Here is a 15922-nt window from a genome sequence, read left to right as displayed (position 1 = left end):
CCCGCCCCCTTGGGCCTTGCACGTCAAAATACGTTTCGATAGGCTTAAACGTAAATTTACTTGATGGCACTATTTGTTAGTTTTAACAAATCCCTTGCATTCCTGCAAAGCTCTGCATCGCAAACTTCTTCCTGATCCCAGCGTAAGGCTGTTTCTATTTTCAGAAGGTCTCCTTCCTGAGTCTGTTTGGCTGGCTAGAAGCAAGTGCTCAGAACAGAGCATCCTTTCTGTGTCCCGAACTCCTTTCTTCCTTCCCAGCTAGACAAGAAAACAAATACTGAGAGCAGCACGTGCGCAAGCGTCGGGTGCTGCTGCTGGATCTGCCTTTACGCTCGGCTGCCCAGCTCGGACGTGCGCCCCCCGCCGTGTTTGGATGATACCTTTATTTGCAAAGGCGAAGAGGCAGATCCAGCCTACCCACCCCCACCCCCCTCTCCGATCTGAAACGGGCATGTCTTTGGCCATCCGCTTTCCTCGCCTCCTCATTGTTGCACGCGCGTTACGTTGTTGCCAACAAAGGCGATGTGGCAAAACCGCACACAAGGGGGACAAATGATCATAGCAGCGAGGAAGGAAAAGCCCGTCTTGCGATGTGTCACACATGCATGAGGGGATGCTTCTGCCTGGCTTTTGCATAACCCTGGTTTGCCTGCCTCTTTTTCTCCTCCTTTTCCGAAGGAGGCAGCGCTGGAGAACGGGGGGGGGGGGGGCGCCGAGCGGGAGGGGAAGAAGACGGAGAGCCGAGAGCGAGCGAGCGAGCGAGGGGGCGGCCGGGGGCTCTCGCTGCCCTTCTCCCACAGAACGACCTTCCCCGCGGAAGGCGCTGCTGTGGGTGCGCGGCGCCAAGAGGGGGCCGCGAGAAACCGAGGGGGGTGGCGGTCCCTCACAACAGGAGACCCCTCTGCCTGCGCGCTCCGTCAGCCTCGGCTCTCCTTCTCGCCCACCCCAACCCGGCCGAGCGGCTCCGACTTCCTCGGCGAGCGGGTCGAAACCGCGAGGCTTCGCTGCAGGGGGGGGGGGGAGGCGAAGCGGGAAGACCGCGGCGACACCAGCCGGCGTCTTCCACAGCAGCAGCAGCGACCCCGCGCGCGCCTCACATCGCCACCAGCAGCCCAGCCACCCTCTCCCCCCCCCACCTCGCTCGGTCGCGCGCCCGCCGGTCGCGCGCGTGCGCGAGCCCCAGGCTGAGTCCTTTCTCTCTCCGTGTCTCCCTCTCCTGCTTCTCTCTCTGTCTTTCTCCGAGCCTCCTCCATCCAGCACCGGCGCCGAGGATGGGCAGCGAGAGCGCGCGCAGGAGCAGCCCCGGCTCGGCCGCTCCCCCCTGCGCCCGCTCTTGCTCGTGCTGCTCCTCTTGCCCCGCTGCCCCCAGGGCGGCGCCTCGGCTGCGCTCCCGCCTTTTCCCACCGAGGACGGGTGAGTGAAGGAGTGGCTCCTCCCTCGGAGCACCTGCTCTAGCCGGCGAAGGGGGTGGCGGCGGGGGGCGGGCGAGGGGTGAATTTTGGCGCGCTCTCGGTCTTCGGGGCAAGTGGCGGGCGGCTGCCTGAGGGGGACAAGTCAGCCAGTCAGTCAGCGGCATTCCTGCCCCGCAGGGAAAGGGAGCAGGCTCGCCTCTGGGCAGCCCCTCATAGCTGAGGAGACCGTCTGAGGGAAGGAGAGCGAGAAAGGGAGCCTGTTCTTGGGACGAGGATAGAAACAACGGCTTCCCAATCTCGGGTCCAGAACCCTCCAGCGTGGTTTTTGAATAGCACGTGTCCCTCTTGGCCTCTGGGATCACTGGGCACCTTCTTCCTCTCGCTCATCCTTTTTTTACCCATTTTGAGTCCTCAGCCCAGCCGAAGAGACCTTTCTCTGAGAGCTGCTCCTTTCCGAGTAGCTATTAACTTTTCCTGATTTTTTTGGTGCTTGTTTCGAAAGAGAGAAGTGGGTGAAGAGGAGCTGTGGAGGTTTTCCCCCTCGACAGTCCCTTCATGCCCTTGCAGGCTTCTCTCCTTTCCCTCCTCCTCCTCCTCCTGCTGCTCCTTGCCGTACAATGAAGTCTTTAAAAGAGATTCCTGCTTGCCCGCTAGCTGGCTGGGCTCGCGCCAGGACTTCTCCACGGGAGCGCTGGACCATTCCTCGCGACTGAGCAAAGAATGCCATCTATGCAGAAGAAGAGGGCACCCTGCACACCTGGCTCCCCAGGGCTGCGGTGATGTGATTGGGGGCCATAGGTAAGCCGTTAGGATGCTCTCAGGGCGAAGGCAGGAAGGAGACGCCAAGAATGAATGGCCAAAGCACCCCACCCCTCTTCTTAGGTCTCCTTCCAGATGGGAGAATGGGGACGTTGCATTACTGAAATGCCTTTTTCCTCTCCCCCCTCCCTTTATATCGCTGTAGGCTGTGTAGTATTTTCAGACTATTTTCAGTATTTCAGTAGTGCTCTGTGGAAGGGTTGTTATGACAGCAGTTTCTCTCTCCACTCACCCCCCCCAACACCCCATCATTACTTTATAGACAGCATCGCTGGCTACATTAGAAACATAGGTTTTTGAGCCTGTTGCTGAAGTAACTCTGCAATCTTGTAATCTTGGAAATATGAGCACACACATACACCTGAGTCAGTGTTTATTGTAATAAGGGTTCTGCTGAACTGAAGAAATTGGAGCATGTAGTAGTAATCCTACTATAATTCCTATTTGGGTTTTCGGTTTTCAGTGCATGTGTGTCTGTCAAATATGACAAAGGGACTTTTCTTCGTTTATACTGCAGCAGCATATATTTTGGATTATAGGACGGAATGCTTTAAAAGCACACACACACCACATTCACACACAGTAAGTTTCACAGGCACAGTGAAATGTCTTTTTGAATACTGGTATCTACCTAGAAACCAAGGTTGTAGCACTTGATTTGTGAACCTGCACTTGATTTGTGAGCATTGACAGTAACTTTTGAGAGCTGCTGGATTGCTGAAAACTAGGTAGTGATTGCTAATAGTTGAAACGTTGTTGGTAGTTCAGAACTATCAGTTCCATGGGTTTTTATGGCAATGAGTCAGTCTGTCATTACTAGTAATGGTTATGTCATGGAGGGTTTGCTTTTCTATCACCATATTAAGCTGTAGCTCAAAAGCTATTGCTCTGATTTCTCTTCCCCCAAAAAGTATTTTCAGAAAAAATATAGCATTTGTATATATATATATATATGCATACAATGGTGTCACATGTGAAAAAAGAGAGAAGTGGTTCCTTGTTCTCTCTTTTTTCACATGCGACATCATTGTATGCATATGTATACAAATGCTACATTTGTGGTACCTTGTTTCATCTTAACCTTCACCTTCCCCCGCCCTTTTAAGGTAAGCATTATCTCATTAGCCACATGTGAAGGGTTGTAACTTAAACATAGAATTCTACCTCCCCCTCGTTTTAAAGGCTTTTGCATTTGTACCACTTCAGCCTAGACCTATGAGAAGTTTACCTCCATATATTTAGAAACCTTTGTTCTATGGAGAATAGGAAAGGACTACAGTAGAATAAAATAACTAGAGGAAGAAATAAAATGGAAAATGCAACACAGTGCCTTTGTTTGCAAAAATAAAATAAGTGTCCAATATGTTCACCCTAATATAGGGAATGAAAAATTAAATAGAATAATTGCTATGCACTAGTAATAAAGGGAATAAAATAAGAAATAATTGCATCTATAGACAAAGAAGAATTCTGCAGACTTGCCTTCGTACAAACACTGGTTAGGCAAAGTAATTTATTAAGAAATTGGAATTAATTGAAACATTTGTTATTGGATTGTACATTACATTAAAGGAAATATCAGCTGGATCTTTTATCCCTTAAACTGAACCAACATCATGAACAGGCACCATGATCTGTGTAGCAGCAGTTGCTTCAGATACCTTACAGTTTGACATAAGCCTGTTGCTGCTGGTTCAATAAAACTCTGATGACGGTGCTTAGTTAGGAAAACTCCAGGCACTGAACCCAATCTAGAGATCCTCTGTGTGTGACAGGTGGCTGCATGCCTGCATGCTGTTGTACATGAGGGGTCTCTATTTGCACCCACCATAAAGATAGTTAGCTCCATTGGAGTGAGACTAAGGCAGGACTAGGGGAAACAATTTTAATTCATTGATCCCACTTCTTCAAGCAAATGCCAGCCAACCTACTGTTAAGAGATTAACATACGCAGGCTTAATTCTGCAAAGATCACTAATATGACGGAACAGCCTTGGATGCTGAATAGAAAGGTTTAGCCCCCATCCACAAGCACATTTTAGGTATATGAGATGCACTCATTATGGTGACCTGCACCCAGATTGGTTTTGCCAATCAGCATGAAATTCTAGTATCGCATCTACACCTGGGGAATATCTGCACCAGAATAATCACTGACGGGGTGAAGGTGAATTTTAGCTTAGACTGAGTTTAGGATAATACTTCAACACAGGTATATGGAAGATACTTGGGGCTTATTGATTTTTAAGAAGGATTGGGCTGGCAATTCGTACTTCTCTGTGTGTGTTTTATTTATATACCTTGGACTCTGATTTATTAAAACAAAATATCAAAGTTCAACAGTATATGCTTATCTCGCTTTGTCTTTGTAACAGCTCTGTCAAGGTAAGAAGTTAAGTCGTCCAAGGCCAATGGCTAAGCATTATAGCTGAGTGGATGGCTGAAGTAGTGGGGGGGGGGGCGTGTTCAATCATCTCACTGGTTTATAAATGTGTATGACTAAATTGGTTAATTTTACCTGCAAGGGTGGGGGGGAGGAGGAAATATGCTGGATAAAAGAGCTTTCCACTACTAATGCTCTTAAATGATAGTTTCATATATCTGAAATATATGAATTATATTATTTCATGAAATAATGTTTTAAGTACAGTGGGTTATATAGCAAAATGTATATTTAAAATAATACTATGAGAATTTACTGTGTTTTAAAAAACTAGAATGCAGCTGAGTCCAAATGTTGATTTGGGGGGTGCGTTTGGAAAATGCCACTGAATTCTAAACTGTGATTCTGTGTTAATCATATGCAGTCAGTTGGTTGGAACAACTGAAGAAGATATTATATTGGAAACATTATTGAAAACATTAAAATGGTGTGATACAGGTAAAGAATTAGAGAACAGTGGCTGAAATTCTTCACTGAAAAAGAGGCAATGGAAAGAAAAAGTCCTTTCGAGGTTCCAAGGGCATGGAAAGTATTAATGTGATAACCAGAACAGACAACAATAAAGAATATAATGAAAATAACAACACTGTAATACTATATAATATTTAGAACTTTCAAGTGTTTAAGGCTCTTCTCAGGTTTTGTTTCAGCAACCCTTATCTCTAGAATGATTGCAGTTAATACAAATTCTTTTTAAAGATTACATGAATTTTCACAAATTATTTGGCTGTGGGGTTTTTCCCCCCTCTCTGTGTTTTTTCTCTCTGTACCCAGAGAGGATAACAAGAAAGTTTTCTTTAAAACATGCATATATATTTTTTCTACTTAAATCATAAACCTTAAACATTTATATCACATTAAGCATCTCTTTCAAAATAACCAATTTCAAATGACTTGGGATTTATAGAATGGGTGGCAGCCAACGTTGTGCCTAATACAATTGGATTTTCCCTTCCTCTCTTGCTCTCTGTAGCCCCCCTGCACACTCCCCAAATCTGCTTGGTAGTGTTTGTGGGGACCCCCTGAAACACATATGGGGGACACATGAGGGATTATAGGGAGGGGAAAGTGTAGGGGAAGTCATGTTGCACAAACAGAAATTAATAACACAATCAGGTGGACATCACTTACTTATAATGGAGCTGGTTTGGGGTTTTGTGGCCAATGATCTCCCTGTACTGTATATGCAAAGTGCATATATCCCCTGTTTGAGAGGCATTGATTCAACCTGTTAAATAAGGGAGACTTTGTAAGCTAGGACACTGAATCCCCCATGTTTCAGGACAGAATTTATGGGATATGGCAGTGGTGTCCAAACTTTTTTCAAAGAGGGCCAGATTTGATGAAGTGAAGGTAGGATTTTTTAGGATTGAAGTTGTTGAACTTCTTGTAGGGTTGGAGTTGTTGAGCTTCTTTTAGCAGAAGTTACTGAAGTTTTTTTAGGATTTTACCCCAGGAAATAAACTACCACAGAGGCCGGATTAAACCGACCGGCAGGCCGGATTACGCCCCCAAAATGGACTTTGGACATACCTGGGATATGGAGACCCTCCATGGTCATGTGTTAAGAGTGCTTGGGAGTTCCATCTCTTTTCTTTGGGTGCTTAAGGAAGAAATGCAGATATAATGCTCTGGAGCATGGTCTCCCCCTCCCTGCTCAGTCCATTATCCCAAGCTTACAAATGTACCCTACATTTTCCATAAAGGTTACACCCTTCCTTTTCCCTAAATATAAAACCGCAGAACAGTTGAGAAATCCTAAAACACTTGACAACACCTTTACAACTGTACAATAAAAACTGCAACTAAAATAATAAAACTAAACAAATAAAGCAATGGAATAAAACTGGAAAATTCACCTATGATTCAGAAGAACAGATTCCTTCATTTAACATAATCCTGCAAATAGCTTGGAGCATGATGTCTGGTCCTTGCTTGGTAGCATTGGCCATGGAGTGCTGGATTTGATGCAGCAGGAGTGGTGAGCAGGATGACATTGTCCCTTTCTATGAAGTTATCATCTTCGGGTCTTTCAGTGGTACTGGAATGTGGTTTAATGTGAGATACATTTCTTGTGACTTTGCAGATCCTGTCTGTGCAGTGTCCGTTGTGTTCATGTAGAGTAGTTTCTGTCACTAATGGGATTGGGCAGGCACCTTCAGTGTACTCCTTTCGACACTTGCTAAAAATGTTTTTGTTTTGGCAAGCCTATACAAACATGTAGATTGTGGGCATGTTGTTTCAATCTGGTTTTTGGTTTATTGCTGATTTTAATTGTTTTTGAGTGTTTTACATAGTTGGATTTTTTTGCTGCTAATTCTGTTATTTTATTCTATTTGTAAACTGTTTTGGGGTTTTACTACAATCACTTTGTATATAAAACTTGTTAAATAAATAAATAAATCCATAGCCAAGACCCACTTCCCAGGCATGGTGTAGCCCTGTGCTATCATAAATGAGCTGTTTTGCTTTGCTGGACTTATATACTCCTGGTATTTTGTCAGGATTATTTGATTAGTTATTTGGGATCCTCTTTTCTCATGTAAACAAGAAGGCAAAGTGTTGAGAGCTGATGATGTGATGGAGACATTCACATTGGTATCACATTGGTTTCAGTGGGAGTGTTTTAATTTAGCCCAAATTTACTGTTGGTTTGTCACATTACATTGTAATTGAGGAGAGTATAAGATCAAAAAGGTTTGGCATCTCCCTTGCCACTACTCCCCAACTCCAACCATTTTTGTTTCTTATTCTGGCAATGTACTATAAGCAATTACAGTGGCATTTCATAAAGTCTGCACAATGACAATGTTATGACAGTATTAATCGACTACATCATGCACAGACATAAGGAATCTAGTAGCAATATTATCCATGTCCATTAGGAATTACTCATGAATACTATTGTCCTTGACTTATGCTTGATGATTTAATAACTCCGTCCTGCAACACCTTCATTCTAAACAAACTTTTTTGAAAGTAAGTTGCTCTGAAATCACTGGGGATTATTTCAGCTGATTGTTAAATAAATGGATAATCTTACTACAGTGAGTAAATGAAGACACCATTGCAGCATTTTAAAATTATTATTATTGCATAGGCTAAGTAAGATGATGAAGCACATCATTAATTTCATGAATCTGAAGAGGTCTTGGTGAAAATCACAAATTTGGTATGTACTCTTACCAAGGTCAGGGATGTGGGTGGCACTGTGGTCCAAACCACTGAGTCTCTTGGGGATTGCTGATCAGAAGGTCGGCAGTTCGAATTCCTGTGATGGGGTGAGTTCCTGTTGCTCGGTCCCAGCTCCTGCCAACCTAGCAGTTTGAAAGCACGCCAAAAAGTGCAAGTAGATAAATTGGCACCGCTCTGGTGGGAAGGTAAACGGTGTTTCTGTGCAACGCTCTGGTCTCGGTGTTCCATTGCTCCAGAAGCGACTTAGTCATGCTGGCCACATGACCCGGAAAAACTGTCTGTGAACAAACGCCAACTCCCTTGGCCTGTAAAGTGAGACGAGCACCGCAACCCCAGAGTCCCCTGCAACTGGACTTAACTATCAGGGGTCCTTTACTTTTACCTTACCAAGGTCAATATACGTTTGCTGTTTCCATTGCTTCTCCTTTTTTCCTCTTTGTATTTTTTCATTTTGAATGTACTTTTACATAACCAGTTTTCACAGAGAATGATGAAATAAAAAAATCAGTTCTTTGAAGCATGCATTGATAAGTTAAATAATTCAAAACCTGCATTTTGAGCGTTTTAAAATAGAATGTAACAAGTGGCACCTGCAACAAAAACTTACACTGTGTGAATTCTTGTGCAAAGTTATGTGCAAGTGTGGCAGAACAACACTAGTGTTTCTTCCCTTATTTTCCCTAAAGACTACCACCCAATTTGCAAGTGAGGTCTACTTCACACACTGCCGAGCAGCCTTAGAGTAATTCATGTGGATGTCATGAAAGCATTGATGCCTCCCTTAAGACAGCTTCTGTGTCTATACCTTCTGCATGGCAGACAGAAATTCAACAAGTGCACTGATGGGGACATGATCATCTGTGAATTCTGCCTGTTCAGCTGTTAAAATCATGGGGAATAAAATATGGCAGCCCTGCAGACTGATGTAATGTTATGAGAATAAATGTACCAGTTATGCAGTGACAGTTTTATTATATAGGCATTAATTGGCTGTGTTCAGATATTCATTTCAATTTCATCTGCAGCCTGTGAACTAGTGCCATGGCTCCACACTCCTCCCTCCCCTCCTCTACTAGTACATCAGCTTCAGGATAGAGATCATTGCTTACATTAACCCCAAATTCTTCATTGCATCCAAACTTAGGAACTCTAGCTTAATGTTGATTAACAAACCCGTGTAATAAACCAGGATCTGATCAGGACTTATTATTCTGCTATGTTACCCAACATTAAACCAGACTTCTTACGGAAATGTAATGGCAAGTTAGGAACAACTTTTGCAAACTGAGTTTTCTAATGTTTACAGATTCATTTCCAGTCCTTTCTAGCAACTTTTCCCAGAATTAGAATAAGTAAGAGTGTCACTTGCTTTAATAATGAACTCAGGTAGTGAGTGCCAACAGGATTGTAACCCAAATGGGGAAACAAAGGGAAGGTACCAGCTCGACCAGTGCAACCAATTTGTCCAAATTCCAAAGCAAATGAACACTATTTTGCCCAGAACTTTAAGAGACTTTTGAAGACTCAATAGTGCTTTGAATGGAGGTTCTGTGGGCTACCTGATACCATTGTGAGATCAGGTGATCAGTGGGTGGGTGACTCCAGCCACCTGTCAGTCTAGGATTTCGAGGGCTGGGGAAGATAATAATGTGACCTCCTGGCCAAGTCCAGTTCCTTAACCCAGTCGTATAGTATCCTGGATGAATTCATGGTTGGCTAGCAGAAATCCTGAACAGGAGCATTCTTGTTCTGAGGGGAAAACTACTACAACATGTAGTTTCAAGACCCACCTATGCTAGATCCGGAGTCTCCAAGGATTAAACCCTCATCCCATATTGTCCTGGCCACCAGAAGCCAGTTCTAATAAATATGTCTTGAACTGCTTCTGGAGGATGGTCAGGCAGCTCTGGCAAGATGCCTACTTAGATGTGTTAAGGATTTTCTACTGTCTCAGAAAAAGTAGCTGCACATAGGTTAGAATACACAGATAAAAGCAAGTTAAAATTTCAACAAGACAAGAAAATAATCAAATAAAAAATACATCAAAAGAACGTGCCAATATAGTACAATCACAAAAGCAGAAGCAGCAGCAAACTCCTCCCTCCCCTAATTTAAAACACTCACAGAAGTAGTCGGGTAGAAAAGGTTTTCACTTGCTGTTGACTAGTACTACATAAGGATGCCAAGGTTCAACTAAGGAAGGACAAATCTGTGAATTTTGGTTTCTCTCACATTGTTATATTTCCAATCTTAGGTCCGCTTCTCCACATTCCCACATCATTGTGATGTTAAAAAAAAGAAGTTCTCATTAAAATTCACCAGCATTTTAATGCAAATTTCTCCTGATACACATTTTTTTTAAACATTGCTTGTTCAGAAAGAAGCGTGAATTTCAAAGCATAGCTGCATTTCAGTTTGTGTATTTTTTCATATTAATTAAAGAGTTTTGCACTGAAATGTGAACCGGACCAAATTTCTTCCTTATGCTGGTTCAACCCAAAAAGATTAAAGATTTGTCAGTGCAATTCAAGTTCATGGAGCAACCACCTTCTGTCCCTTTTTCCTGTCCCCATGGACCCAGAAACTTACTGGTGATAGTGTTGGAGGCAGCAGCAAATACCGACAGAGCATATTCTCATGCCAGGGATGGGACTGAGACCATCCTATTGGCACAATTTATGCCAGAAATAATGCCCACCCACCACAGGTTTATGAGATTAGTGGCTCCAGTCCATCCCCAGCTGGAGATGACACCTCTAAGACCACCTTCTGTCTTTCCTGTTGCCATAGGTAAATTGCTATGCCTTAGGGGAATAGGAATGGTAGTTTGGGAGCAAGTAGAATCTTGGGTACCATTCTCAGCTTGGTATGACTCACAAGGCTGTGAATACTCACAGTATTCCTAATATGAGAGTTGTCTAGCTACGTGTCCCTTGGGCACAAGGTATTATCCAAAAGCAGAGTTATATCATATAAGTTCTTTACTTGAAACATGATATACACTCTAGTATTTGGAGAAGACACAAATCAGAGGGTACAAGTTATGCTTTTTCTCCCCTACAGCACAATAAAGAGAATTTTGGTGGGCATCGTATGTTCTTTCCAGCTTTCTAGAGCATTCCTTCCCTCATTAGTGTTTTTAAGTGCTGTTGAAAGCATGTGAGTGGAGCTAGAGTTTTGCCTTCATCACCTTGAGCTTCAGGAGTTGAGACAGTTAAGGATAAGATAATTGGAGAAACTTTTTGCTCAGTTACAATTTTTGAACACATATCTATATACTTTGATTCTTTAAAATGCCATTGAATGTTTTCAGTATAGGCATTAGCAACACAAATATAATAGTGTGATCTTCAATATTTGAATCAGGAAATTGCAATCTCTTAAATACTTATTAACATATTCACACACAATTAGCAGTTGTTGGGTTTATATATATATATGGATTGCATTACTTGTTACAGGAAGCCATAAAAAATGCAAAAGAGGAATTTATACTGATGAAATTATTGTGATTTATGTTATAGTAAACGTTCAAAATGTTATGAATGTTGGCAGGCACATGTAAATACTGACAATACTGGGTGAATTTTGTGAATACCCAAATTTAGACATTGACTGCAGCATATGCATATTCAGATAAGAATGAGCAGATTTCCCTATTTATATTCCTCTTTCTTTCTTTCTTTCTTTCTTTCTTTCTTTCTTTCTTGTTTTGGGAGTTTGTTCTGCTCTTATCTAATTTAATATAGGAAATTCCTAAAATTAATTCCAAAATTGGCACATGGACTATTGGCCACAGTTTAGGTCACATCATTTTTGGTATTGCACTGTTTAACATTATTCTATACGATAAGAGTATTTTTTGGGGGGGTACCTGTTATATTTTAAGAGCATTATTATTAAGCAGTATAACATATCCATTGCTTGTCATGAACTAGTTGGATGCAGAGAGGTGGTGGAAGGAAAGATGGCTTAGAACCCAAGTTGTCTTGGTGGGACAATGATGTGTGGGCAGAGGGAGAAGAGGGAGAAGAATTGGAAGAGGAGGTTTTGGAAGCTGAAGAGGTAACAGGGCTTAGTGAGCTGCGAATGTCTGTGGCAGAGAAGTCCAGAATCCGAGGAAAAAACTGAAACAGGGTAGGAGGGAAGGCAAGAGGCAAAGATGAGTCAGACTGGTGAAGAGTCACAGGTGTGTCAGGGGATAAAAAAATTCTATGTACTCACCTTCTGCCTTGCCCAAAGCAAAATTGCCCGGCAGTGGATCTGGCAATTTCTATGTTAGATTACCTGCCACCACCCATTCCACGTCATACATGCATGGTAGAATTGCCTTGCTACTGTACTATTCTTCACATGTTTACTCAGTATTATTTGAGAGCCACAACAGCAGCAACAAGTTTGAAAAATATTTTGCTGAGCTCCTGCTTCTCCATCTGCACTACTAGATGCTATCAAGGTAGGAATCTTCGCCAAAGGAATTGATTATTGTTAATGTTCAAACACAATGCTATACCCAACTAAGTCCCTTTAAAATCAATGGCCTTGTTAGTAATAATAATTTATAATAATAATAATTTATTATTTATACCCCGCCCATCTGGCTGAGTTTCCCCAGCCACTCTGGGCGGCTCCCAATCAGTATTAAAAACAATACAGCATTACATATTAAAAACATCCCTAAACAGGGCTGCCTTAAGATGTCTTCTGAACGTCAGGTAATTCTTTATCTCTTTGACATCTGATGGGAGGGCGTTCCACAGGGCGGGCGCCACTACCGAGAAGGCCCTCTGTCTGGTTCCCTGTAACCTCACTTCTCGCAATGAGGGAACCGCCAGAAGGCCCTCGGCGCTGGATCTCAGTGTCCGGGCTGAACGATGGGGGTGGAGACGCTCCTTCAGGTATACAGGACCGAGGCCGTTTAGGGCTTTAAAGGTCAGCACCAACACTTTGAATTGTGCTCGGAAACGTACTGGGAGCCAATGCAGATCTCTCAGAACCGGTGTTATGTGGTCCCGGCGGCCACTCCCAGTTACCAGTCTAGCTGCCGCATTCTGGATTAATTGCAGTTTCCGGGTCACCTTCAAAGGTAGCCCCACGTAGAGTGCATTGCAGTAGTCCAAGCGGGAGATAACTAGAGCATGCACCACTCTGGCGAGACAGTCTGCGGGGAGGTAGGGTCTAAGCCTGCGTACCAGGTGGAGCTGGTAGACAGCTGCCCTGGACACAGAGTTAATCTGCGCCTCCATGGACAGCTGTGAGTCCAAAATGACTCCCAGGCTGCGCACCTGGTCCTTCAGGGGCACAGTTACCCCATTCAGGACCAGGGAATCCTCCACACCTGCCCGCCTCCTGTCCCCCAAAAACAGTACTTCTGTCTTGTCAGGATTCAACCTCAATCTGTTAGCCGCCATCCAACCTCCAACCGCCTCCAGGCACTCACACAGGACCTTCACCGCCTTCACTGGTTCTGATTTAAAGGAGAGGTAGAGCTGGGTGTCATCTGCATACTGATGAACACCCAGTCCAAACCCCCTGATGATCTCTCCCAGCGGCTTCATATAGATATTAAAAAGCATGGGGGAGAGGACAGAACCCTGAGGCACCCCACAAGTGAGAGCCCAGGGGTCTGAACACTCACCCCCCACCACCACCTTCTGGACACGGCCCAGGAGGAAGGAGTGGAACCACTGTATAACAGTGCCCCCAGCTCCCAGCCCCTCTAGACGGTCCAGAAGGATGTTATGGTCGATGGTGTCAAAGGCCGCTGAGAGATCCAGCAGAACTAGGAAACAGCTCTCACCTTTGTCCCTAGCCCGCCGGAGATCATCAACCAGCGCGACCACGGCAGTCACAACTAACTTGAGTCCTTTGATTTCAATGCATCGACTCTGAGTATCGCTTAGTTGCACACAACCCACAGAGAGTAAGTTACACATTTCACTCTTTTAAACATTGTAACAGTACCCAAAGCCTCAACCCTCTTGTCACTATGTTTGCTAGGGGCTTTGTTCCTCCATAACAGCAAGGAACAGAAACATCACCTGAGGTGTGCATAAATCCAAAAGAAAGTGGTTTCACTGAGTTGATCCAGATGAAATATCTGGATCAAAATGAAATATCTTGTCAGGTTTACAAAATGAAATATCTTCTCAGGTTGCACCTCATAAGGTTGTTTTTTTCCATGACCAATATATCATGTACATATTAAACCTTAGAAACCCAAAGTCCCATTTCAATGCTGGCTTTCTCTCATGCTAACCTTCCTATTGCTGAATCACAAGTTAAAAAATAAATGGTTTTGAACATGCTTTTTTGGTCTGGGGAAGCTCTGCCTCTTATCTTCCAGAACCCATCCTATTAGGCATGCAGAAGAATGACTTGCTCTCATGTGTAAGTTACTGAGACTGATTTTTAGGATTTATATCCAGTGTTAGGACCAGTTCAGAAACACTGTTTGTTTTATTTAAATGCAGCTAGTATTTCTTTTGCTTTAATAACTATCTTAGAGACCTGAGATTGAGTACTGAGCCTTTGCTTGGGCAGTCTTGCCCACACTGACTATTCTGCCTCAAGGCAATTAATTACTAAGAGAAAAGCTGTTCTCTGGCTGTTCCCTTTGAGATACTATAGGTCTGGATTCTATGTGCTCAGAGTAAAGTATTAAAATACAGGTAGTGGTAGCACTACCATCTGTAAATTACCCCAGGGGCATTTCAGCAGTCCTTAATCCATTGGAAACTGAAGCTCTTTAATTCGCATACATGCTTCCCTTCAGTTCATCTTTCTGTAGCATGCCTGGCATTTGACCTTTTCCTCAAACTACTTCATAAACTGTTTAGGATGGTTGTCATTTTATTTGGTCTGATGCAGACTTCTTTATAGCAGAAACATTTTAAATAAATAAATCCCACAGTAGGGGTAAAATCTATTTATTTTAAAAGTAAAATTTATAAGACGTTCTCTGAACAGAGAAGAATACGCTGCAGATAATTGTTAACACAAAGAAGCATTTAAATCAGTGATAACATGCAGTTTTAATCTCTGTTGAAATCAGAAATTTTCTTGTATAACAAGCAAAGGCTAACCCATTAGAAATAGATTATGTATAGCAAATGAAATATAGATTATGTATTTATTATCATGGGCTCTATATTTCACTCTAAGACTAGCAAGTCACCTATAGACATTAGGATCCATATAACAGTCCACAAATAGTGTCTGAATTTGGAAAGTTTCAGAGAACCTATTAATGCAGATATATTGTTTTGAGGGGGACGCAGGTGGCGCTGTGGGTTAAACAAGAGCAACGGGGTGAGCTCCCGTTGCTGAGTCCCCGCTTCTGCCAACCTAGCAGTTCGAAAGCACATCAAAGTGCAAGTAGATAAATAGGTACTGCTCTAGCGGGAAGGCAAATGGCGTTTCCGTGCGCTGCTCTGGTTCTCCAGAAGCTGCTTAGTCATGCTGGCCACATGACCCAGAAGCTTTATGCTGGCTCCCTTGGCCAATAAAGCGAGATGAGCGCCACAACCCCAGAGTTGGTCATGACTGGACCTAATGGTCAGGAGTCCCTTTACCTTTATTATTTTGAGAGCATATATTAGGACAGGATCCAGGTGAACATGAGACTAATATACCTTTGCTCCATTGACTGTTTTGTTTTTTAATAGGGCTATCATGGCTTCTTATGTAGCAATGTGAAGTAGACCCACTTTTGACAGCGCTTTCTAGAAGGGATGTCATCTACTTGGCCACCTCAACCAGCATTTCTACATTACATTATAATAAAAGGTTCATGACTGAACTAGGGGATGCAATTTTGACTTTTTTGCTTTTAATTTGAAAATGTCACAGTGATATAATTTTCTTTTGCTTTCCTTGAGTGTTTATTGCACTCAGCAATTATGATTTTTCCCCTTGCTGTGCAGCTTTGTAAAATATTTATTTTCCCCTCATAATAATTAATTATACAATTAATGTTTTCCTTGCCCTCTAAAATATGCTGTGCCCATATTATTATTTGCAAACTGTGATGTGAAATTGTAGAGCTTTAAGG

The 15922-nt window shown here is 43.1% G+C and overlaps 1 protein-coding gene across 2 annotated transcripts in view; it reads left to right on the top strand.

Annotated features, from left to right (window-relative positions):
• The first annotated feature begins 780 nt into the window (after positions 1-780).
• The window catches only part of FUT9 (fucosyltransferase 9), a 47820-nt gene continuing 32678 nt past the window's right edge, over positions 781-15922 (top strand). The window contains exon 1 of one of the 2 annotated variants that reach the window (XM_081907009.1): positions 781-1413. In XM_081907009.1, coding sequence (XP_081763135.1) covers positions 1272-1413 — 142 coding nt within the window. In that variant the 5' untranslated portion in view covers positions 781-1271. Of the gene's footprint in view, positions 1414-1786; positions 2211-15922 lie in introns of those variants that run through there. The other variant, XM_081907010.1, reaches the window with a different exon arrangement.

Source organism: Podarcis melisellensis (assembly GCF_964234715.1).
Source record: "Podarcis melisellensis genome assembly, chromosome: 3".
Taxonomy (NCBI): domain Eukaryota; kingdom Metazoa; phylum Chordata; class Lepidosauria; order Squamata; family Lacertidae; genus Podarcis; species Podarcis melisellensis.
This window is presented reverse-complemented; position numbering and strand designations above follow the sequence as displayed.